A 26,186-nucleotide genomic window follows, 5' to 3' on the forward strand; every position below is an offset into this window, starting at 1 on the left:
TATGTAGCTACTTGTGCTACACATGTAGCTACTTGTGCTACACATGTAGCTACTTGTGCTACATATGTAGCTACTTGTGCTACATATGTAGCTACTTGTGCTACTAGGATAACCCGGCACTGCCTCTGAGCGTGGACTGGCTCGAGCCGTGCCACGCTCTCTTAAAGTTCAGCAAGAATGAAGATTCGTCGGTGGCACGAAGGGCAGCAGAGGCGATAAATTCACGCGGAAACACATTCCCGCGTCTCTCATTCTATACCGCCTATCAGGCGCATCTATTAGCTATGACGAAGGCCCATTGCCTGAAACGTCACCTATTATATGTTGTTCTTTTGAAGGCTATTGTGTTACTGGGCAATGTGTTGAGTTTGTTCTGTTATTTTTTCATTGTTTCCCGAACACTGTCCGTGTGTGTGCGTGCGCCGCACGTGTGCGTCTGTTGTGGTTACCGGCGCGCCCGTGATGAGAGGTCGCTTGAAGTTTGATGGGGTGCCCAGAGCTGTAATTGTTTATGAGGGTTCACTCGCTGTACTTCCATTTACCTTCTTAACGTCCGTAGTCATTTATACAGTGCCGCAGTAGAGTGGCAACCTTCACAAGAGCGCTGGACAAACATCGGTGGTGAGTCAGTGGCGGTAAGAATGGGTGGTGAGTCCGTGGCAGTGAGATTAGGTGGTGAGTCCGTGACAGTGAGGATGGGTGATGAGTCCGTGACATTGATGATGGGTGGTGAGTCTGTGGCAGTGAGGATGGGTGGTGAGTCCGTGACAGTGAGGATGGGTGGTGAGTCCGTGACAGTGAGGATGGGTGGTGAGTCCGTGACAGTGAGGATGGGTGGTGAGTCCGTGACACTGAGGATGGGTGGTGAGTCCGTGACAGTGAGGATGGGTGGTGAGTCCGTGACAGTGAGGATGGGTGGTGAGTCCGTGACAGTGAGGATGGGTGGTGAGTCCGTGGCGGTGTTAATGGGTGGTGAGTCCGTGGCGGTGTTAATGGGTGTTGAGTCCGTGGCAGTGAGATTAGGTGGTGAGTCCGTGACAGTGAGGATGGGTGGTGAGTCCGTGACATTGATGATGGGTGGTGAGTCTGTGGCAGTGAGGATGGGTGGTGAGTCCGTGACAGTGAGGATGGGTGGTGAGTCCGTGACAGTGAGGATGGGTGGTGAGTCCGTGACAGTGAGGATGGGTGGTGAGTCCGTGACACTGAGGATGGGTGGTGAGTCCGTGACAGTGAGGATGGGTGGTGAGTCCGTGACAGTGAGGATGGGTGGTGAGTCCGTGACAGTGAGGATGGGTGGTGAGTCCGTGGCGGTGTTAATGGGTGGTGAGTCCGTGGCGGTGTTAATGGGTGTTGAGTCCGTGGCAGTGATGATGGGTGGTGAGTCTGTGACATTGATGATAGGTGGTGAGTCCGTGGCGGTGAGAATGGGTGGTGAGTCTGTGGCGGCAAGAATGGGTGGTGAGTTTGTGGCAGTGATGATGGGTGGTGAGTCCGTGGCGGTGAGAATGGGTGGTGAGTCCGTGACAGTGAGGATGGGTGGTGAGTCCGTGACAGTGAGGATGGGTGGTGAGTCCGTGACAGTGAGGATGGGTGGTGAGTCCGTGACAGTGAGGATGGGTGGTGAGTCCGTGACAGTGAGGATGGGTGGTGAGTCCGTGACAGTGAGGATGGGTGGTGAGTCCGTGACAGTGAGGATGGGTGGTGAGTCCGTGACAGTGAGGATGGGTGGTGAGTCCGTGACAGTGAGGATGGGTGGTGAGTCCGTGACAGTGAGGATGGGTGGTGAGTCCGTGACAGTGAGGATGGGTGGTGAGTCCGTGACAGTGAGGATGGGTGGTGAGTCCGTGACAGTGAGGATGGGTGGTGAGTCCGTGACAGTGAGGATGGGTGGTGAGTCCGTGACAGTGAGGATGGGTGGTGAGTCCGTGACACTGAGGATGGGTGGTGAGTCCGTGACAGTGAGGATGGGTGGTGAGTCCGTGACAGTGAGGATGGGTGGTGAGTCCGTGACAGTGAGGATGGGTGGTGAGTCCGTGACAGTGAGGATGGGTGGTGAGTCCGTGGCGGTGTTAATGGGTGGTGAGTCCGTGGCGGTGTTAATGGGTGTTGAGTCCGTGGCAGTGATGATGGGTGGTGAGTCTGTGACATTGATGATGGGTGGTGAGTCCGTGGCGGTGAGAATGGGTGGTGAGTCTGTGGCGGCAAGAATGGGTGGTGAGTCTGTGGCAGTGATGATGGGTGGTGAGTCCGTGGCGGTGAGAATGGGTGGTGAGTCTGTGGCGGCAAGAATGGGTGGTGAGTCCGTGGCAGTGATGATGGGTGGTGAGTCCGTGGCGGTGAGAATGGGTGGTGAGTCCGTGGCAGTGATGATGGGTGGTGAGTCCGTGGCGGTGAGATGGGTGGTGTGTCTGTGGCAGTGATAATGGGTGGCGTGCGGTGCCACGCGTGTGGTGATTGACACTAGCGAGATTTATTGCTACCAATGCCCGATGTTAAACACCACTCCATTGTTCTTTTTTACTTTGGTTACTGAATTTCAGCTTTTTGTTTAAATGTGATATGCAGTACCACTTTTAAAGCTCAATCGGACCTCAAAGGGGAACACACCAATTATAATTCTAACAATTATATTTCTAAGATTTATAATTCTAACAATTATAATTCTAACAATTATAATTCTAACAATTATAATTCTAACAATTATAATTCTAACACGTTAACCGGCAGTGAGAGACATCACGACGCCACGGCTTTGCAAAATGACACGAGAGGATTTACCAACGCGCTTCAGTGTCACGATTTACGATTCAACCCTCAACACTCTTGGCCCCCAGACTGCAGCCCCTAAAGGCCCCCCACCCCCTCACCCGGCCGTGTAAAGCCACCGGCCCTGTCCTTGGTAGGGAGTGGGTTCGGTGCTTCTTGCCTTCACGTTGCAGGAAGCGCGGTACCATTGGTTGTGGAGTCGTGTGTCTGTAGCCGGTGCGGCGGTGTATAAACATCGCCGCTGGGGAGACAAAGACGGCCGGGTGTGGTGCTGACCTCGCACCCCCTCTTGTGGTAACAGCACTCGCACCATCAATATGCTAAGGTTATACGGGGGATCTTTGTCTTTGTGTGTATGTTGAACTTGTGTGCGTGCGTGTGTTCATGAACAGTGCTGGCAACCGGCAAGAAAAAAAAACTCTTCGCTCAGTGGGGGCCACCGTGAGATGTTGAATCTGCCGGTGACATCTCACAGTGACATCTCACGGTGACATCTCACGGTGACATCTCACGGTGACATCGCAAGGTGACATCTCACGGTGACATCTCAAGGTGACATCTCAAGGTGACATCTCACGGTGACATCTCACGGTGACATCTCACGGTGACATCTCAAGGTGACATCTCACGGTGACATCTCACGGTGACATCTTAAGGTGACATCTCAAGGTGACATCTCACGGTGACTTCTCACTGTGACATCTCAAGGTGACATCTCACGGTGACATCTCACGGTGCCATCTCAAGGTGACATCTCAAGGTGACATCTCAAGGTGACATCTCACGGTGACATCTCACGGTGACATCTCACGGTGACATCTCAAGGTGACATCTCAAGGTGACATCTCACGGTGACATCTCAAGGTGACATCTCACGGTGACATCTCAAGGTGACATCTCACGGTGACATCTCACGGTGACATCTCAAGGTGACATCTCACGGTGACATCTCACGCGTCCCACAATGGCCCGCGCTAATCTCTGGTGTGGGGGGAGGTTGTGGACGTTATTGAGTGTGCAGGCGGTGCGACTGCGTCGCGGCCCTACGTGCAGGCACGGGGCTATCGAGGTGGAAGATATATGAGGGCGGGCCCACGTCAGGCCACTCATACACTTCCATAAAGACTCATCGATTGAAATCGAGGCCCATAGATTTCCATTGAGACCCATCGTCTCACACAGAGAGCCGTATACTTACATCAAGACCCACCGACAACATAATTGCATAGCGTGTGCAAGCGGTGCTATTGTACCGGTAGTGTAGCGGTTAGCGTGCTGCGCTTCGAACCCGGCAACCCAAGATCGATTCACGCTCACAGCCAACACCAGTGACGATTATTTGAACCGGTCCTGGGCCTCCCCTAGGTCCACTCAGCCTCAAATGAGTACCTGGTGCGGTGTGTTTACATCGCCACTGAGGAGACAAAGGCGGTCGGGCGTGGTGCTGGTCACCCACCCCCTCGTGTACTGTTCCGGCCTTCATTGTACCGAGCTCATGGGCCGTTAGTGGACCCAGGCGCTGAAGAGGGGGTCTGACATTGGAAAGGAGGAGCCCCCCCCCCACGCCAACCCCGCTCCTGCCATAGGTTGGAATTTAACAGGCACAGACGCAGTACGGTTTCTCGTCGAGTCTTCTGACCTCGCTGTGGAGGGAAAAAAACCCCACGGCATATGTGCGTATGTGTGATAAACAACTTCACCTGGGCAATTCTGAAAATACCTGGCGATTGTCATTAACATAAAAAGACACACCGCTCCCCCATCCGCACCACCACCACCACCGTCGCACGGCACGGGCACCATTACGATCTAATTAACAAATTCGTCCCCACCTGCACGCGTCGTCACCGGAGACCGGAAAACCAGAGGTGGACTTGCGTAGCCTCTTGCTCATCCTCCTCTGCATCGAGCCACGCAGAGTCCATCGCTGCAAACAGAGATATTTGCGCGTTTGACCGTGGTCACGGACCAACATTGTGCAGGGTGAGAGCGAGAGAAACCATTAATTCACACTTTTAGAACCCCGTAATGGCTCATAAAGGGAGTGCGGTGGCGATAAGGCGCGCGCGCGTGCGCGAATACGGATACTTGTTATCGGTGGCAGCACCTGGTCACTGCTGATTAATTTGGCCGCGTTTAATGGGAGCCCCCCCGCCGCGCCCCCCACCCCCGTGCCCCCCATCCCCGCGCCCCCCCCCGCCCCCACCACCCGCGCCCCCTCCCCCACCCCCCGCGCCCCCCTCCCCCCACCTTATTTCCCAATTCCCGAGCAGCGCCGACATTAACCCGGGCGACCGCCTGGCTGCTCGTGCACAGATACAGGAGGAAACACACACACACACACGGACTGTTTAGAATGATTAATGATGATGGGAATATGGGTATGTATTTAATAAACGATATTGATCCGGAGAGAGAGAGAGAGGGAGAGAGGTTGCCGCGGCAGTTAGGAGACCGGGAAATTTAAACAGAATAAAACGGCAAAACACATTTCCATTAGAGAATAATTGCTTAATCAAATATTTATTTCTTCGCGGTTCTGGCTCGTGTCGCGCTGCTCGCGAGACGTGGTGTTGGTGGAGTGCCCGAGGTCACGGTAGCGCCAGCTCCCAACCGCTCCCCTCCGCGTGTTCGTGAGTTCAGCAGGGCCCAGGGGCGGTTGGGCCCCCCCCCCCCCACCACTCTCTCTCCCCACGCGTTATATTGGGAATTGAATCTTTGCTGAAATATAATTACGCCATCGATTTTGTGTTTGCGCTGGGCCTGCAGAAGCCATGCCCGGGCTGTGAGTGTCGGGGACTTGCGTGGCTGGAAGCGCTGCAGCGGGCAGGACAGGACAGGCCGTATTGGGGTAGCTGATGTTGTGGGGATTAAAACACACACGGTGTTTGTCAGTTGTGCAGTCGTGATCATCATAATAATAATAATAATGAAGATGTATCGGTCAAGACGATGCATTTACATGTAGATCTTCTTGAATTGTGAGATGATCTTCCCATGATGTGTCCCAGTTTTTTAGTTTTTTGGCAACCCTAATCGGGCGGTGGTGGGTCTCTGCACGTGGCTGCCTCTATTCCAGCGCTGTTGCGACACTCCCTACCAGTGGGTCGTCGAGGAGGAGCCGAACTTTGGTTCGCTAGGAGAACGAAGTACACAGCAACGTGCGGAGACGAATATCATCTGTCCCCCTATGTACGGGACGGAGTGTTGCTCCCTTGCACGCCTGGGTTTTTCACGTGCAACCGGTTCCTCGAGTTTGTATGAGCGCTCATTCATTGCCTGAAAGCATTTTAATATACAGAGGAGCATAGAACTTGGCCAATTGTTGGTCGCGCCGGCTCAGTGCCTGGCTGCTATCTTGCCGCTCGTCTGTGAGAGCTGCAATTTGCTTGAGTGATGACGACGCTGCTGTGTATGCCACTAAACAGTACTATTATATTACCTGTCTGCTTTTAAATGTGTGATTGCATAGATGGGGAGTATCTAAATTGCACTTAATTTAAATGTGTAATATCAGTACATTTGTAACATGTAATTTAAATCTTAAACTACACGAGACGTGATTAATTGGTCATTTATATCTAATTACATTTCCTCTTCTGATTTGTCATTTGAATGTTGGGTATATTTGGCCCAGGTCTGCCGGCAGGCATCTTCCTGAGATGATTCCCGCATTGAATTGTGTCTGTTTAGAAAGTCTGAAAATTTGTACTGCACTTGTGTACTCAGGAACGCCACACTGACTCCCAAGACTCATTTTTAGGAACGTTCTTTATTGGAATTTTTGGCCAGCACCAATTATATTTCTGTGTTTTCAGCCAAAGCAGGATATGAGCTTGCGAATATACTGTACATGTTCCACTCAGCAAGGTGCCCGAGTCAGGAATCAAACCGAGGGCCTTTTTCTGTGAGGTATAAGTGCCACTCCTCTGCTACCCTGCCACGCTAAGATATAATGTTAACACTGTGAAACGCTTGACATAGCTTATACAGGTGCAAATGGGCCTTATTAAGAGCAACATCCCCTCCTCCTCTTAACAGATAATAGCGTGGCAGCACCCTCCTGAAAAATAATCTTAAGACTCAGCGAGGCTTTCCTGGGTAAACGAGCATCATCATACTAACGGCTGCAACAATGGTAGGGTCGACGCCAGCTGACGTCACAATGGTAGGGTCGACGCCAGCTGACGTCACGCTGACCGTGCCGCTGCGCCACCGCAGGATGAACGCGCCCCCTCGCGCAGACGACGCGGGTCAAGGGTCACGGCGAGTTCCAGCCGACCGCGGAGAAGTCCCCAGATGCGCGCACGAGGAGAGCGACGCGACCCTGGTCGGGGCTATGGTCCTGGAGCAGCTTTTGCCCATGGACCCTCCTCCTCCTCCTCACCAGGTGAGTCTCAGCAAGCCTCCAGTCTGTCATCATCACCATAATTGTAGAATGTATACCACACCTCCTGGTAACATTTGGGCGGCAGGGTGCCTCAGTGTGGTAACACTCAGGCGCCTCTCCGTGCAGGGTTTTTTGTGTTCTCCCCAGCCCCCCCCCCCCCTGTTGTGCATGGTTTTTCTCTGGGTTCTCCAGTTTCCTCCCATAGTAAAACTATAATGTAACTGCTATTGACCAAACATCACAATGTAAACAAAAGGAAAATGGCTAAAAATGTATACAACGGGGATTGCACAGGGCAGGACCCTCCTGAAAAAAGAGTCTTGAGACTCAGTGAGGCTTTCCTCGGTAAAACAAAAAAAAACAGAAAACGAATGAAATGGCATTATATAAATTGTCAGGTTTTATTGTAAGTGCCTACGGTTCAAAGAGCCAAAGTAAAGATCTCACAAAATCACGAATTACGTCAGAGCAGACAAGGTAATTGTTATCGCAGCAGACAAGGTAATTGAAATCTCCATCGGAGAATCGCGGAGGGTTCTCCTGAATAATGAGCACGTGACGATGCATCAATCCACCACATTGACTGTTACACTCACGATGCACGCGACACTTCGCGCGTGTAAAGCATACGTTATTCTATTATTCCCGTCCGTTCTGGGTAATTGGTTTACAGAGCGCCCTACGGCCATGAGAGGCGCCACATCCACCACCAATAGAATAAACATATGTAGCGGGTTGCATTCTGCAATCAAATGTACGACCTTTGATTATTGTATCAATTCGTGGAAGCCTGGAGGGTGAACGAATGACTCGATGCCTACTAAGGACCAGAGAGACGCACGCTGGGCAGCGTTTCCAGCTCCATGAAGCGGAAAGTTGCCAGAAGAGCCGCTAAAAGTCTCGAGATAGGCTTCTAAGGTTGTGCCAATGTGACGAGACAAATAATTAATAGACAAAGTTGACTGATACAGGGTCCTCAATCGACACGTGGAAACCACTCCTGACTCTGAAGAATGTTGCCTGCACTGAGAGTCGCTTGATCTGTCGCTTGTTTGCTTTGACAATAAATTTCGTCGCTAAGAGAAACCCAAAAAGCCGCCAGATCCAGCGACAAAATCGCAGAGTTGGCAACAGCAGCTACTCGTCATGCAGGTTTAGGTAAAGGCGCAGCCCAACAACTGCTCGCTCACGCCACCCCTGGCAGGAGGGTCTCCCCGAAACGGAGCTCTAATTTAGGGGGTCAATGTAGGGACGCTTTTGGCCTACTCTTCCACGCCGGCCAGACGTCTTTCCCGCACCTCCGATTAGCACGGGTTGGCTCTGTGCGGTGCGAAAGAGGTTCAACATAGTTCGTGCATACTTGTGGGAGTACCAAAACGATACCCCCATCACACGCGACCTGCCGATGTGCTGCGGTCTAATTGGGCGTCGCGACATGGAATGCGTCTCTCTCGGCTCGCGCGTCAGGAGCGTGGGGATCGATTTGATGAATTGAGGCATCGCTGCGCGCCGCTTATTCCTCGGGGGAGGGGGGGGGGGACCCCCTCCAGTGAATGTCTCCGTCGTACGGAAACTTCCATTATCTTGTCGGCAGTAATTTGCGCAATTTGTGTTCACATGCCCGCGTTTTGCGTCTGCCGGGCCGGGCGTGCTGCCCGCGCCGAGCCGCCCGCCCTTCTGGCCGATGATCGTACGAAATAAATAAATTACAATTCACAGCGATTTGTCATTCCACTGCTGGGCTGCATGAGAGAAACTAAAAACAAGACTAAAATTAAACTATTGCTCCATAGTGAGATCTGTAGACCAAGTATGTGGCCAAACATCGATTTGTTAATTCATATCGATTTTTATGTTGCATCGCAAATAATGTACATGAATACACCAGTGGATGAAGGTCTCCTACCATTGTGTCAGCTATGGGGGTTGTGTGACCATACTTCACCACACTGGTCATTGCAGGTTGCTGAGCAGAGGTGAAGGAAGAGGGGTAGATGGGGAGCCCCGGACTTGTTCAAATGTCGCTGACTGATGACAGTTCCGACTTGTGCCGGGAGCTCCTGCGGGAACTGATTTCGGCTTCCGGCGTGCGGAGCAAAACGTCGGACTTCATGCCGAACAACGCGCGGCACGACCCGAAAGCACAGCGGAGAGCCGCACGGTCTCGTGCGCGGTCTTTCTTCCCACTGATGATAGCCGTGGCAGGGAGTCAAACTGGGGTCTCTGGCCATCTGAATCTCGTGAAACATCCTCGTGCTCAGAGAGCGGGGGCTGTGGCAGCAGCCAGACACCAGCACACCCTCCCCCGCCCCCCCCCCCCGTGGCCCCGCCTCCCGTACGGTGTGAAAGAAGTTCAACGTACATACATGCGTACGTGAATGTCACCGCGCGTGCGCTCGCTCTCTCGCTCGCTCGCGCTTTCTGAGTCAGGGTGCCCTGTGGGGTTTGCGTCGTCTTCGTCTCCCTCCCCGTGGCCGATGCCGGCCGCGTGGGAGCGATCCGGGCCAGGCGGCGCAGCCGCCAGGGCTGCCACCCCTTGGCTACGCGAACACGGCGCTGGGACAGTGGGACGCTCACACGGGCAGAACACGAATATGTCGCAATAACCATCCCCCAGACACAGCAGCAAAATAGACCCGAATACCAAACACCAACGCAAAGCGCACTTGCCAACCAGGGCAAACCTGTCGCAAACACTCACCGCAGGCGGGTTGCCACTTCCGGAGTACAAAAACTGGGACGCATCGCGGGAGCTCCAGACATCCTCGCAGGGGCTTTTGGCTGCAGGGCCATCGAACAAAGCCGGCGGTCACCGCATCATCGCGCGCTTCCGGACGCGCTTCTGCGACCGTCTGGAACGTTCTTCCTTCCGATATTAGGAAGCCACTGGGGCTCTGCACTTTTCAATCATCCAGATTGACAAGCTCATTTCTTTCGAAAAATGCTCTCTGCGTTTAGTTTGTTATCCATCTCCCACGCCTCCAATTAGCGCGGTTAGCTACGTCTGGTGCGAAAGAAGTCCAACATACACATGTACGTACAAGTTAGAAGACGATCTTGCGCAATGGTGGAAGAGGGGAGAACTGCGTGTGGACGCACGCGTTGCCTTGAGCAGGGTCGCGTTAGTGCAGTGGCTTTAGGGGCTTCATCCCAGGGCTTCGGATTTCAAGGGCCCTCCGAAATGTAAATAGACAGTGACTTATAGCGAGCAGCTGAGATGCAACACGGTGGGCGCTGTTGTCAATCATCGTGCCGCGTGCGGTTCGCTAATTGAAGCCGTCGATGAGTTATGAGTTTTATTACCGGTCGTGTGCCGAAATAAAACGTAACTCTGATTAAGCCCTAGTATTATTCGTACATCACGATTAAACACCTGAACTGAAAATAATGGAGGTGAAACGGCAGTGGGGAGTTTAGCATCTGGCACGGCTGGCGACGAAGCAGTCAAGGGACAGATTTAAAATGTCAAAGGACCTGGAGAGTACGATTACGCAACTGAAATAATCCGGCACTTTTAATTTCCCAGGACGAATGTCAGATTTCCCAGAACAGTTTCCGCCTGCTCAATACGAGGACGATCCTGGGAAAACCCGGACGGGTGGCATCCCCATAGCAAGCCACCCTTTGGCAGCTGGGGGTGCTTGTTGGCTTCAGGACTGTGGCCACGCTCAATGTCGTCGCGGCGAACCCCCATTGAACGTTGTGCTTTACTCATCTGACCCGATGGCACTGTCATTATATTGTGTTCAATGCAATTCCTGGATACTGACTGCCGTACTTCTCCGACTGCTCGTGTGCCTTCGTGTATTCAAGGGCTCCATTGTCAACGCAATCGGCGGAAATGCTGATGGGGGAACAGCGCGGACTCAACATGAACCAGGAACCCATACTCTTTGGTTCTTTCAGTAAAGTCACGTAGGTAGAAATAAAGTAAATCACGTGACTTTACTGAAAGAAGCAAAGAGTATGGGTTCCTGCACTCACGAAAGTTGCAAATCAAGAATGAACCAGGAAGTTTAACACGTAGGCTTTCGCGACCAATATTATTCATAATAAAGGTTTTTGGGTTAGATCGCGTTTATTTATAAATGTGTCGTAACCCTCCACCACCCGATACGGCCAATCAGCAAAAAAAGTGTCACGTTGACAAAAGAGTGGATTATTTGTCTTTTGTCAACGTGACACTTTTTTTGCTGATTGGCCGTGTCGGGTGGTGGAGGGTTACGACACATTTATAAATAAACGCGATCTAACCCAAAACCTTTATTATGAACCAGGAAGTTGTCTAAAAGGTCGTGGCTGTCTCTTAAACAAAATATTACTTGCTTAGGCCACTGCTAGCAGAATCGCCTCCACTTGAGGGAGTCCTCTAGAGGTACTTGGCCTACTCTTCCACACTGGCCTGACTTCTCGGAAGAGGCGGGGGTACCAACACACTACCCCCATCACACGCGACCTACCGATCAACGAACTATGTGCACAAGCTGGGAGATTCGAGCGGTGCTCTCATGGGTTCGCAACTGCCGCGCCGGGAGATGGAACCATCGGCCAGTGGTGTAATGCTGACCATGACACCTCTGTGGCAGCATCCCTAGGTGACTCTCAGCCACATCTAGACATGTTGTGGGGGTCTCTTAGCCACATCTAGACATGTTGTGGGTGTCTCTTAGTCACATCTAGACACGTTGTGGGGTCTCTTAGTCACATCTAGACACGTTGTGGGGGTCTCTTAGTCACATCTAGACATGCTGTGGGTGTCTCTTAGTCACATCTAGACATGTTGTGGGGGTCTCTTAGTCACATCAGACATGCTGTGGGTGTCTCTTAGTCACATCTAAACATGTTGTGGGTGTCTCTTAGTCACATCTAGACACGTTGTGGGGGTCTCTTAATCACATCTAGACACGTTGTGGTGGTCTCTTAGTCACATCTAGACATGTTGTGGGGGTCTCTTAGTCACAACTAGACATGTTGTGGGGGTCTCTTAGTCACATCTAGACATGTTGTGGGGGTCTCTTAGCCACATCTAGACATGCTGTGGGGGTCTCTTAGTCACATCTAGACATGTTGTGGGGGTCTCTTAGCCACATCTAGACATGCTGTGGGGGTCTCTTAGTCACATCTAGACATGTTGTGGGGGTCTCTTAGCCACATCTAGACACGCTGTGGGTGTCTCTTAGCCACATCTAGACACGTTGTGGGGGTCTCTTAGTCACATCTAGACATGTTGTGGGGGTCTCTTAGTCACATCTAGACACGTTGTGGGGGTCTCTTAGCCACATCTAGACATGTTGTGGGGCTCTCTTAGTCACATCTAGACACGTTGTGGGGGTCTCTTAGTCACATCTAGACATGTTGTGGGGGTCTCTTAGTCACATCTAGACATGTTGTGGGGGTCTCTTAGTCACATCTAGACATGTTGTGGGGGTCTCTTAGCCACATCTAGATATGTTGTGGGGGTCTCTTAGTCACATCTAGACATGTTGTGGGGGTCTCTTAGCCACATCTAGACACGTTATGGGGGTCTCTTAGTCACATCTAGACATGTTGTGGGGGTCTCTTAATCACATCTAGACATGTTGTGTGGGTCTCTTAGCCACATCTAGACATCTTGTGGGGGTCTCTTAGCCACATCTAGACTCGTTGTGGGGGTCTCTTAGCCACATCTAGATATGTTGTGGGGGTCTCTTAGTCACATCTAGACATGTTGTGGTGGTCTCTTAGTCACATCTAGACACGTTGTGGGGGTCTCTTAGTCACATCTAGATATGTTGTGGTGGTCTCTTAGTCACATCTAGACACGTTGTGGTGGTCTCTTAGTCACATCTAGATATGCTGTGGGGGTCTCTTAGTCACATCTAGACATGTTGTGGGGGTCTCTTAGTCACATCTAGACAAGTTGTGGGGGTCTCTTAGTCACATCTAGACATGTTGTGGGGGTCTCTTAGTCACATATAGACATGTTGTGGGGGTCTCTTAGCCACATCTAGACACGTTATGGGGGTCTCTTAGTCACATCTAGACATGTTGTGGGGGTCTCTTAATCACATCTAGACATGTTGTGTGGGTCTCTTAGCCACATCTAGACACGTTGTGGGGGTCTCAGTCACATCTAGACATGTTGTGGGGGTCTCTTAGTCACATCTAGACATGTTGTGGGGGTCTCTTAGTCACATCTAGACATGTTGTGGGGGTCTCTTAGCCACATCTAGACACGTTATGGGGGTCTCTTAGTCACATCTAGACATGTTGTGGGGGTCTCTTAATCACATCTAGACATGTTGTGTGGGTCTCTTAGCCACATCTAGACATCTTGTGGGGGTCTCTTAGCCACATCTAGACTCGTTGTGGGGGTCTCTTAGCCACATCTAGATATGTTGTGGGGGTCTCTTAGTCACATTTAGATATGCTGTGGGGGTCTTTTAGTCACATCTAGACATGTTGTGGGGGTCTCTTAGCCACATCTAGACACGTTATGGGGGTCTCTTAGTCACATCTAGACATGTTGTGGGGGTCTCTTAATCACATCTAGACATGTTGTGTGGGTCTCTTAGCCACATCTAGACATCTTGTGGGGGTCTCTTAGCCACATCTAGACTCGTTGTGGGGGTCTCTTAGCCACATCTAGATATGTTGTGGGGGTCTCTTAGTCACATCTAGACATGTTGTGGTGGTCTCTTAGTCACATCTAGACATGTTGTGGTGGTCTCTTAGTCACATCTAGACATGTTATGGAGGTCTCTTAGTCACATCTAGACATGCTGTGGGGGTCTCTTAGCCACATCTAGACATGTTGTGGGGGTCTCTTAGCCACATCTAGACACGTTATGGGGGTCTCTTAGTCACATCTAGACACGTTGTTGGTGTCTCTTAGTCACATTTAGACATGTTGTGGGTGTCTCTTAGTCACATATAGACATGCTGTGGGTGTCTCTTAGTCACATATAGACATGCTGTGGGGGTCTCTTAGTCACATCTAGACATGTTGTGGGGGTCTCTTAGTCACATCTAGACATGCTGTGGGGGTCTCTTAGTCACATCTAGACATGCTGTGGGGGTCTCTTAGCCACATCTAGACATCTTGTGGGGGTCTCTTAGCCACATCTAGACACGTTGTGGGGGTCTCTTAGCTACATCTAGACATGCTGTGGGGGTCTCTTAGTCACATCTAGACATGTTGTGGGGGTGTGCGGACCCCCTAATCTAGTCCTCTCTCCTCGTAATGCCTTTCCCCGGCAAACATCCCCCCCACCCCCGCACCTCCATCCCCGCGACCCCACGGCGTTTGAATGCCGTAATTGGCGATGATAATTATGAGGATGATAATTTGGGGTTTTATAAATTATCCTCAATCACGGCGTACATTCTGTCCCTTCAGTGTGGCTGTGCTCGACTAATGCTCTCTGCCTCGACGGCGAAGTTGCGTTGGGGGGTTGTTCTTGTTGTCTCGTGCCCTAATTAGTGAGAGTCATAATTTTATATTTTTGTTCGATGTAATTCATTCGCGAGCGGGCAGGATCCCAGATGAGACCCGCACATCAAATGCAGGAAAGACTCGGGATCAAATAAATGCGTCGTAGCGGCGAACGCTTTCGAAACGCGACTCGTCAAAATACAGTCGTTGAACATTCCAGCAATGGGTTCCACTGCTGGATGAGAGCCTCCCCACGCCGTACAGGTCACGGGGATAATTGTTTGACCATACTTCACCACGCTGGTCTGTGCTGGTCCGTGAAGTTGGCGAGCACCCAAGGCGTGGGAGCACGTGGGTTGTGTAGCGGTGCTGCGGTGGTGATCACACTGCACCTCGAACCTCACCACCCGCGTTCGATTCCCGGCCATGGCTATAACGAACATCCTTAATATCTGAACTAAAATGGGAAAACAACCCCGATGCTGTAACAGTGCGAATTATTAAAGACCTCTAACACTCGTTATTTTTTCCGATAAATAGCCCCACAATCTGTTCGCTGAAACGAAACTCCAAGCGCCTGGAACGTTTCTGCATCATCACCGGCTCCTCGTCGCCGACCTAACGCAGTACTGCAACTGCACAAAAATGACAATTCCCTCTCCCCCTCCCCCCAGTTTTCAGTGGGAAAAGAGTGAAAATGATAAATGGTTTCGTTTACAACGCGGGGGCGGGAGAGAGAGGGAGAGGCGATTGTGGTCCGATGAGGGCTGCGGTAAAACTATCCCTGGGCGTAGAATATCTCCCCGCGAAATATTTCCGCTGTGGCGGTGATTGATTGATCGCGCAGATTGTTTGAGCGAGCGCCGCGCACGGTGTGGGTGGGGGGGGCTCCAATGTCTCTCAATGTCTCTCAATGTCTTTCAATGTCTCTCAATGTCTCTCCAAGTCCCTCAATGTCTCTCAATGTCTTTCAATGTCTCTCAATGTCTCTACAAGTCCCTCAATGTCTCTCAATGTCTCTCAACGTCTCTCAATGTCTCTCAATGTCTCTCCAAGTCCCTCAATGTCTCTCAATGTCTTTCAATGTCCCTCAATGTCTTTCCAAGTCCCTCAATGTCTCTCAATGTCTCTCAATGTCTCTCCAAGTCCCTCAATGTCTCTCAATGTCTCTCAACGTCTCTCCAATGTCTCTCAATGTCTCTCAATGCCTCTCCAAGTCCCTCAATGTCTCTCAATGTCCCTCAAAGTCTCTCCAATGTATCTCAATGTCTGTCAATGTCTCTACAAGTCCCTCAATGTCTCTCAATGTCTTTCAATGTCTCTCAATGTCTCTCCAAGTCCCTCAATGTCTCTCCAAGTCCCTGAATGTCTCTCCAAGTCCCTCAATGTCTCTCCAAGTCCCTCAATGTCTCTCAATGTCTTTCAATGTCTCTCAATGTCTCTCCAAGTCCCCTCAATGTCTCCCCAAGTCCCTCAATGTCTGTCAATGTCTCTCAATGTCTCTCAATGTCTCTCCAAGTCCCTCAATGTCTCTCAATGTCTCTCAACGTCTCTCCAATGTCTCTCAATGTCTCTCAACGTCTCTCCAAGTACCTCAATGTCTCTCAATGTCCCTCAAAGTCTCTCCAATGTCTCTCAATGTCTGTCAATGTCTCTACAAGTCCCTCAATGTCTCTCCAAGTCCCTCAATGTCTCTCAATGTCTCCCAATGTCTCTTCAAGTCCCTCAATGTCTCTCAATGTCTCTCAACGTCTCTCTAATGTCTCTAAATGTCTCTCAATGTCTCTACATGTCCCTCAATGTCTCTACAAGTCCCTCAATGTATCTCAATGTCTCTCAATGTCTCTCAACGTCTCTCCAATGTCTCTCAATGTCTCTCAATGTCTCTCCAATGTCTCTCAATGTCTCTCCAAGTCCCTCAATGTCTCTCCAATGTCTCTCCAATGTCTCTCAATGTCTCTCCAATGTCTTTCAATGTATCTCCAATGTCTTTCAATGTCTCTCAATGTCTCTCCAATGTGTCTCAATGTCTCTCCAATGTATTTCAATGTCTCTCAATGTCTATACAAGTCCCACAATGTCTCTCCAAGAACCCTCAATGTCTCTCAATGTCTCTCAATGTCTCTCAACGTCTCTCCAATGTCTCTCAATGTCTCTCCAAGTCCCTCAATGTCTCTCAATTTCTCTCCAATGTCTCTCAATGTCTCTCCAATGTCTCTCAATGTCTCTCCAATGTCTCTCAATGTCTCTCCAAGTCCCTCAATGTCTCTCAATGTCTCTCAACGTCTCTTCAATGTCTCTCCAAGTCTCTCAATGTCTCTCAATGTCTCTCAATGTCTTTCAATGTCTCTCAATGTCTCTACAAGTCCCTCAATGTCTCTCCAAGTCCCTCAATGTCTCTCAATGTCTCTCAATGTCTCTCCAAGTCCCTCAATGTCTCTCAATATCTCTCAACGTCTCTCCAATGTCTCTCAATGTCTCTCAATGTCTCTCCAAGTCCCTCAATGTATCTCAATGTCCCTCAACGTCTCTCCAATGTCTCTCAATGTCTGTCAATGTCTCTACAAGTCCCTCAATGTCTCTCAATGTCTCTACAAGTCCCTCAATGTCTCTCCAAGTCCCTCAATGTCTCTCCAATGTATCTTAACGTCTCTCCAATGTCTCTCAATGTCTCTCCAAGTCCCTCAATGTCTCTCCAATGTCTCTCCAATGTCTCTCAATGTCTCTTCAATGTCTCTCAATGTCTCTCCAATGTCTTTCAATGTCTCTCAATGTCTCTCCAAGAACCCTCAATGTCTCTCAATGTCTCTCAATGTCTCTCAACGTCTCTCCAATGTCTCTCCAAGTCCCTCAATGTCTCTCAATTTCTCTCCAATGTCTCTCAATGTCTCTCCAATGTCTCTCAATGTCTCTCCAATCTCTCTCAATGTCTCTCCAAGTCCCTCAATGTATCTCAATGTCTCTCAACGTCTCTCCAATGTCTCTCCAAGTCTCTCAATGTCTCTCAATGTCTCTCAATGTCTTTCAATGTCTCTCAATGTCTCTACAAGTCCCTCAATGTCTCTCCAAGTCCCTCAATGTCTCTCAATGTCTCTCAATGTCTCTCCAAGTCCCTCAATGTCTCTCAATATCTCTCAACGTCTCTCCAATGTCTCTCAATGTCTCTCAATGTCTCTCCAAGTCCCTCAATGTATCTCAATGTCCCTCAACGTCTCTCCAATGTCTCTCAATGTCTGTCAATGTCTCTACAAGTCCCTCAATGTCTCTCAATGTCTCTACAAGTCCCTCAATGTCTCTCCAAGTCCCTCAATGTCTCTCCAATGTATCTTAACGTCTCTCCAATGTCTCTCAATGTCTCTCCAAGTCCCTCAATGTCTCTCCAATGTCTCTCCAATGTCTCTGAATGTCTCTTCAATGTCTCTCAATGTCTCTCCAATGTCTTTCAATGTCTCTCAATGTCTCTCCAAGTCCCTCAATGTCTCTCCAATGTCTCTCCAATGTCTTTCAATGTCTCTCCAATGTCTCTCAATGTCTCTCCAATGTCTCTCAATGTTTCTCAATGTCTCTCCAAGTAAATCAATGTCTCTCCAAGTCTCTCAATGTCTCTCAATGTCTCTCCAATATCTCTCAATGTCTTTCAATGTCTCTCCAATGTCTCTCCAATGTCTCTCCAATGTCTGTCAATGTCTCTCAATGTCTCTCAATGTCTCTTAATGTCTCTCCAATGTCTCTCCAATGTCTCTCAATGTCTGCCCGAGCCCCAACACGCTGGAGCTCTTTGCATCGTGATGAGAGCGGCGCGAGCCATGCGTTGTCTTTCCGACGCGTGCGCTTACTCTTTGAGGATAACCAAACGTCGCAATGTTCCGTCCCTCGTGCAACAATAAACAAAAAGGCCGCGTTGCGTTTGATCTGCGAAATAAGAAAGTTTAGTTGGAAACGCCACTTCACTTGCCCTCGAGAGAGAGAAAGGGATATAGAGAGAGGGAGAGGCAGGGAGCAGACGTCGCTGCCTTTGTTCAGTCGCTGGGACCACCACGGCTCGTCGTGGTGGTTATTGTTGGTGTTGTTTTTTTATGTCGTTGTTGATGTTGTTGTTGATGTTGTTGATGTTGTTGCTGGTGTTGTTGTTGATGTTGTTGCTGATGTTGTTGATGTTCTTGTTGCTGATGTTGTTGCTGATGTTATTGATGATGTTATTGATGTTGTTGCTGATATAGTTGTTCATGTTCTTAATGTTGTTGTTATTGATGCTGGGCCCCGGTTGCTCGGTCCAAGGCTGTGGCGCATTTAATGCTTCTCGCTCTCTCCTCTGTTTGCCTGCCACGACCCCCCCCCCCCCAACACCATCATTCCCCTGCTATGCGAATTGAGTTTGTTTTATTCATTTTGGAAAGCGTTGCGAGATGCAATTAGATTTACACGCCATATAAATTGATATCGTCGTCTTCGTTGTTGTTATTGTTAAGACGGCTTGTGCATAGCCTGTAGCTCGGTGTGTGCGTTCACGATGGATTCATTGCTTATTTTGTCTGAACGTGCCCCTGTCATGTTCAATATGCTTGTCCCGCACGGCGTCTTGAGATGCTTCGAGTATTTTGACACCGACGAACAACTTCTGATGCCACTGATTCGGGGGACACCTCTCTCACTCCGTTTTGGAGACTCTGGCGAGCGGGCGATAACCCGACGAGGTGACGCCGATTTCACCGAACACGTGGGGCTAGCGGCCGAACCACATGATTACTCACGTTGTCTTACTTGTCCAGGAAGGCCACGCTGAATAGCAGGACTCTTTTTCAGGAGGCTCCTGCGTTGGGTTTTGATTTGTAAGATGTTTTGCAGCCAACTAATGATTAGTTTATTTTTTATCGTACTCGTGGGAGGAAACCGGAGAAAAGTCACGCTTTGTGCGAGCGGGCAATGCTCTATCCCCGCACAGATGAAAACGGATGGCGACTAGTCCACTTTGTGTATCACCTTCTCCTGGGTATGGCACCTCCTCGACGCCAACGGGAAAGGAGTTTCACCAAAAAAAAACAGTGCTGGTCACAGGCAGCCACGTGCGGCATAGCCACCACCACCGCCCGCCTTCACAGAATGCGTTGTGCCACCAGGTACAAACGCCAGAGCAGAAGAAGAAGCAGGAGGAGAAGAAGAAGAAGGAGGTTGAGGAGGAGGAGGAGGAGGAAGGGGAGGAGAAGATTGCGGAGGACCAGGGCGACCAGGTGTGTGGTGCGGTGTTGACTTTGCTCGTGGGGGTTCACGTCGACAGTATTCGTCGACAAAAGTTGTTCGATTCGATTTCGGCCACCGATGACCGACGACGGTCGAGGGTGGCCTGGAAATCGCGGAGGGCGATGATGACGGCACCCCGAGACCGACGATGACGACGCGTGGCCCTCAGCTGGGTACGGCACCACCACCATTCCCTAATGTTACCGCGATGACTGTAGCGCACTGAGGAATACATTTATTTATTTTGAGATTCACTGAGGTCTTCTGATCCACCAGTCTTGTATGATATTGAAAGTCAACACTTTTATCAATAACACCGTGGCCTTAAAATACGAAAAAAGTATGTTGCAAACGGCGTTTTGAGCAATCTCCCTTTTTCAGAGCACAGAGAGTGGTCAGAGAGGTAGAGTGACATTGAGTTGGGGGGGGGGGGGGCACGTGCACACCCCGCACACCCACACTGAATGATTCGGAACGTTTGACTGACGTCTGACTGACGCCTGACTGCTTTAGTTGTCCAACACTAAGCTGGGAATGACTCCATGCAGCCCACAGACTGAGTGAGACTCGGCCACGGCTGCCGTCTCCCGGATTTACACTTTGGCTCGATTAGTAAACAGCTGACTACGTGAAGTCGCACGCACGCGTGTGTAGCGGTTAGCGCTACGCTGCGCTATGAACCTGGCGACCCGGGTTCAATTCCCGCTCACGGCCAACACCAGTGACGATTATTTAAACCGGTCCCGGGCCTCCCCTAGGTCGACTCAGCCTCAAATGAGTACCTGGTGCGGTGTGTAAACATTGCCACTAGGGAGACAAAGGCGGTCGGGCGTGGTGCTGGCCACCCACCCCCTCGTGTACCGTTCCGGGCTTCATAGGTGCTCGCTAACAGCACTTGCCCTTACAGTCTGTTAAGGCTATATGGGAGATCTTTGATCTTTGCTTTGTTTTTTGTGTTGGGGTCAGGGTGTCGTGCAGACCTCGGACCCTCTCTTTGAGTTCATGGCGTGCGTCAGCGGCCTGGAGGAGCCGTCGCCGGCCAGGGACATTGCGCCTCGCGTGTGGAGGAACGTCTTCCCCGCTTCGCCCCCGCAACAGCCGCGGAGACGAGCGCAATCGCCCTCCGGCCAACGCGAGCGGGGGCCCAGCCGCGAGAACGTCGGCAACAAGCTCACGCGACCACAGCGGCACAGTGAGTGGCGCCGCCACGTGCGTTGATCAACGGCTGCTGCATCTGCAAGTCGTCACAGCCGGCTGACCCGTAGCACCTGGGTCTGTCCCGTGACCCCCGGCCAGCGAGACGTCACCTGAGAGCTTGAACGCTGGTGGGAGACGTCCCTGGCACTTGTTGGTAAACTGCGGCTCTTGCGACTGACAATAGGTTCTGGCTCACATCACTTCACCAAAGAGTTGCTATGATCATCAGGAGGATCTTTGTCGTTGTACACGTGGATTCGGCAGCGGTGGCGCAGTAGCTAGCATCAGTGGCGAGTGACATACGTATGAGCCGGTCCCGCGCCTTCCTCAAGTTGAATAAGTACCTGGTGCAGTGTGTAAACCTCCCAATGGCATCGCCCCTGCTGTGTTGATGGACGATGCGACGTATGTGTGTGTGGGGTGCCGCTGGGTGATGTACCGGGTCACGTGATGTGCTGGGATGACAGGTGAGGTGCCGGTCTATGCAGGAGGGAACGAGCCCGGCGCTGACACCACGTGCCCCGGACTGGAGCATAGCCCGGAGATTCTGAGGGGGTCTCTCCAATCAGCCCCCCCTGAAGCCCACAAGGTGACCACCTACTACCACTCCTCCCCCCCCCCCCTATGTAGCCGTTTAGAATGTCGTGGTGGTAAGCGCTGCTTGTGAGCGCCGAGTAAGGCCGGCAAAGCACACGATGGGGTGGAGAGGCGAGGCATCACACAAGGCCGTCTTTGTCTTTCCAGTGCTGATGATGCTTTTGCACCGCACCGAGTACTGATCCATGGCTGAGTCGGACGAGGAGAGGCTCAGAAGAGATTCGGATGGCTATTCACGACAGGCAATCGAAATTGGGGTCACTGAGTTTGTAATGAAATGTACCGACGATTAAGCCACCACTACCTCACCATCTCTCCCTCGCCATCATCATCATCAGCTACTCTCTATCCACTGCTGGATTAAGACCCCCCATGATGTTGCCACTCCTCACGGTCCATTGCTGCTACCAAAAATCCATCCATCATGCACAGGAACTGATTGCATTTCTCCGTCTCTGCCGTGGCCATCCTTTCTCCACGCGGCGCCCCTCGCTACATTTGAACGCAGATTTGGAACGCGTTGGTGCGTGCGGGACATTTTCGAAAATGCAATGCAAGACGGCAATGGCAGTTCTGTGAAAACATTGTGATCTTACACAAATCCTATGCAGCGTAAATTACGTGAATATAAGAAAGGTAATAGCCTTCCGTTAACAATCCAGAAATTGCCCTTTTCTCCCTTTGTGCGAAAATCATTACCATAATGTTACATCTCTGATTTAAATCGGCGCTTTCATTTCAAAAAGCGAAAAGCCTACCGTGGTATTGCCCCTGCGATTACTTCACAAATTGGCCGAACAAAAAAACAATTCCACCCCGTTACGTTTAATGAATGTGATTATAACGTGAAGTTGCTCTCACGTGGAGGCAGGAGACGGGGCCGTGACTAATTGGAGGCGCCACTCATTATTCCGGACACGGTTAACGAGAGTGGCGGCGGCTGGGGGGAGGGGGCTGTGGCTGTGTCAAATCCGTGTCGCCAGCCACCAAACGCGGTGATGCTGTAAAGGTTGAGATGGGGCCAACCCGTGGCACGGTGCATCGCCGCCCCGGTTCTGTAACGAGCGCTGTCACTTTGAAGGGGCGGGGGGGGGGGGGGCGGGAGGAAGGGGGGGAGGCCTTTGCGTATGAGCGCTAACGCGCCACCACGCCGCGTGCTGGCGACGGCATTGATCTCGGCGAAGCGGGCGGGCGTTGAGAGGGCGGCTCCGTAATCGTCGGGGCCTCGGCCACCACCGCCAAAACAGCTGCCTCAAAACGCCGCAATCTTCTTGCGGGAGAGACAGAGCGCGAGCGAACGAGAAAAGTGCCCCTGTCAATTTCTTGTTTTTGTTTCAGTTCTCTCTCCCGTCACTCGGCTCTCGGGGAGGCGGGAGGGATGAGAAATTGCCGTCATCTCTGGAGTGGGAGTGCGAGCGAGCATGTGTGCGCAGTTGTGTGCGTGCGTGCGTCCGAAGTGTTTGTTTGTCTCTTCTCCACGGTGCACCAGTGGTGCCACACTGGGTTTAATTTATACACAGAAAATGTTCCGAGTCTGGAGTAGGCGCTAGACTGGAGCACGTGATATCCGACAAAAGAGCCACAGTCGTAGCAAGAGTAGAGGAATACAGGATGCCGTGTGGCGAAGTGTAGGGATACTCGCTGGCGTAGACAGACCAGGCTGGAATGAAACCGCGGTACGAGAGGACGCGTCGTGTGCCGTGAAACGCAGAGAGGCACGGGGCTGGCAGCCCAAACGATACCGGCAGGAGATGTCATGGCAAGGAGATGTCATCTTCTGTGACGCACGAGGTTGTGGGTTCGACACCTGACCTTGAAGAAACCTGTTGTGTATTTGGCGTCTGCGTGTTCTCTCTATCCCCGTGGTGGTCGCGTGGATTTTTTTCTCCATGTCCTCCGATTTCGCCTTCCATGATTATAAACAACACGCGTTTAGATAATTATTGGCTGCTTATATAAATTCCCAAGTGTGATGATATCAGCTATCGTACGGGGCCAGGTCGCCTCTAAAAAAAGAGCTAATAGCTTAGTGAGATTTACCTGGTAACATAGAAGAGTTTAGCACTCAGAGAAGCGAGGCCTATTATGGCTTCCTGGAACACTTCAGATTCGAAGCCAAATATTTAATTTGGATTTAATATATGAGCATTTAATCCAAACCTACGAGAAGTTATTTAGACGAAGCCCTTTCAAAGGCTCTGTCCATGGTGCTGAATCGACTGCGCGATAAACACACGCCACGAGGCGTTAGGGACTGCAACAAACGCGCAAGAGACAGTCCCAGCCTGCGTTTGATGTCAAGATGACAGCCATTGGCTCCTCTTAGCTAACAGTGGGGCCTCTTCATTCAATGCAGCAGCAGCAACAGTAACACAGTAAGCCAATTGCATAACGGTGTCATCATCCTCATTGGAATTCATCAGCATGTCTAATTTCCAAATGCTGCTATATGTGCACAAAGCTATTGTCGGGGACCGTGTGCAGAATATACGAAAGTAAATTTCGGTGTCAACTTGACATTGAAAGTAGACTGGGACTTTACCGTAGTACACAGTCTGCTATATAAACCACTATTGAGTGCATTGTTAGCCGTATTATTATTATCCGTACTGTTCCTGCCTGCACAGGGTAGCTGCAATTTGTCGCGGGGACACAAATCACGATCGTGGGGGCGATGGGAGGCGACGCAGTTCCATCGTGAACGACACGGTTGGGGAGGGGGTCAGTGGGGGAGGGGCAGCAAGAGAGGGGAGACTCGCACGAGGATTCACTCGAGAGCTGGAAGAGTCACGCGGCAGCTTCACCCTCACGAGCGGGCAGGGCAACGCATCGTCTTGAACGAATGGAGGAAACAAAATGCGGGTGACGAGGAGGAGGCCCAGAGAGTCGTTGACGTTGCCCCGGCTGTCACAGAGGCTCGTCATTGTTATTATTTGTATTGTCGTTGTTGTCGTGGTTGTTGTCGTGGTTGTTGTGGTGGTTTTTGGTGTTGTTGGTGTCGTGGTTGTTGTTGGTGCTGGGCCCCGGTTGCGTTTGGAGTCCGCTACTGGACTGGAGCGACTCAGGAGAGCGAGCGAGGGGTGGAAGAAAATGTGTCGGAAGCCTTTCCCCAGCAGTGGGAAGTTGCTGGCTGACAACATCAACAACAACAAACAACTCTGTCATGTTTCCCTTGCCCCTGGCCCCCGTTCTACCCTGAAATGTCGGTTTTATTTACTGTAACGCTTCTGTAATTGCCGTTACTTTTCGGCACTTTCCAAATTGGTGTTGTTTGTCGTTCGCCGGTCATTGATTTGTTCATATTGAGCAGAGTCCTTGCCGTAAATAAATAATGGGTGGTGGACACGGAATGTCTTTCGAGGGCTCTCCCTCTCTCTCGAGTGCCATCGTGCAGGGATTCTGCTCGAAATGACCGGGTCACGACGAGAGAGCCACGGACCCCCGCAGTGGATGAGAGCGCACGCCACAGGGGATGGAGGAGGGGGGTGGAGAGATGATTCACGAAGAGTGGCTCCGGCGGGACGTTCATATCTCAGGGACGTCAGCCAAGAGGGTCCTCGAGGCCACATTACTCACGGGAGCCCAGGGGGAGTGATGGAGTCGCGGTGGGTGGGGGGGGGGACAGGTGCGATAACGGCGCAGGTGCCACAACCTCGGAGAGATGGATTCGAGATGGATTCGAGATGGATTCTAGATGGATTCGAGATGGATTCGAGATGAATCCGCGATCTGGAGTGAGAGAGAGAGAAAGTCCGCAAATGAGAACCGCGGGAAGGTGATTAACGCGTGGGCGATCAAACACCGCGGTGATTGAGGGCGTCTCTTCACGCTGACGCCGCTGTGGATGAATGCGCGCTCACAGCCGCATGCCCCTGCCTGACGTTTTAATCAGCAACGAGGAGACCCGTATTTCCCGCGTCTCCTCGTCGTAATTTTTTTATTTTTTTCCTTTCACAAAGCGGAACGCGTGAGATTCACGCCGATCCTTTCATAACGTCACATGTGTAGACTGCATCTAGATATCTGTAATAATAATAACAACAAGAATTCAAATGTATTATGCGCATTCTATCCGAGGATCCCAATGCACAACGCATGAAAAGCAGACAACAAAAACAGAACCAGGGGGCAACCGACCAAAGTAAAGAGGGAAGGCCACTTTAAAGAGATTGGGTTTCATAGCAGACTTTAATAATACTACCAACCCCGATTTTCCTGATTTCAAGTGGCAAGGCGTTCCATAGCTTGGGTGCCACGTCCGCATCACCAACAGAGCGCAACCCAGACCTGGGAGTGCTGAGCAGTTGGAGATCAGACCATCATAAGGACCTTGATGGACTATATACATTTACTGTAGTCTGCAGTGATGTATCTATGTTGAACTTCTTTCGCGCCGTACGTAGTCAACCGTGCCAATCGGACGGGCGGGACAAGGACGACAAACTGATGAGTATGCGGGCTGTAGTGATGGCACCGCAGGGTCATCGTGTTGGAATTGCTGCAGCCTGCTGTGATGGCTGTAATAATAGTGAGGTACGGGCGCAGCCCTGAAAGTGCCACTGATGGCAGAAGCGCCTCCACTCG

At 51.1% G+C, this 26,186-nt stretch overlaps 1 protein-coding gene across 4 annotated transcripts in view; it reads left to right on the top strand.

The window, feature by feature from the left end:
- Positions 1 to 26,186, top strand: part of LOC116940112 (uncharacterized) — a 32,239-nt gene continuing 6,053 nt past the window's right edge. For 2 of the 4 annotated variants that reach the window (XM_076065464.1, XM_076065466.1), the window contains exons 1-6: positions 2,467 to 3,695; positions 5,846 to 5,958; positions 6,988 to 7,156; positions 19,688 to 19,798; positions 20,775 to 21,000; positions 21,473 to 21,594. In XM_076065464.1, the coding sequence (XP_075921579.1) occupies positions 5,957 to 5,958; positions 6,988 to 7,156; positions 19,688 to 19,798; positions 20,775 to 21,000; positions 21,473 to 21,594 (630 nt within the window). In that variant the 5' untranslated portion in view covers positions 2,467 to 3,695; positions 5,846 to 5,956. Of the gene's footprint in view, positions 622 to 2,466; positions 3,696 to 5,845; positions 5,959 to 6,987; positions 7,157 to 19,687; positions 19,799 to 20,774; positions 21,001 to 21,472; positions 21,595 to 26,186 lie in introns of those variants that run through there. The other 2 variants (XM_076065465.1, XM_076065467.1) reach the window with 2 other exon arrangements.

Source organism: Petromyzon marinus, chromosome 7 (genome assembly GCF_048934315.1).
Source record: "Petromyzon marinus isolate PM22_M1 ecotype Great Lakes invasive population chromosome 7, UKy_Petmar_22M1.pri1.0, whole genome shotgun sequence".
Taxonomy (NCBI): domain Eukaryota; kingdom Metazoa; phylum Chordata; class Hyperoartia; order Petromyzontiformes; family Petromyzontidae; genus Petromyzon; species Petromyzon marinus.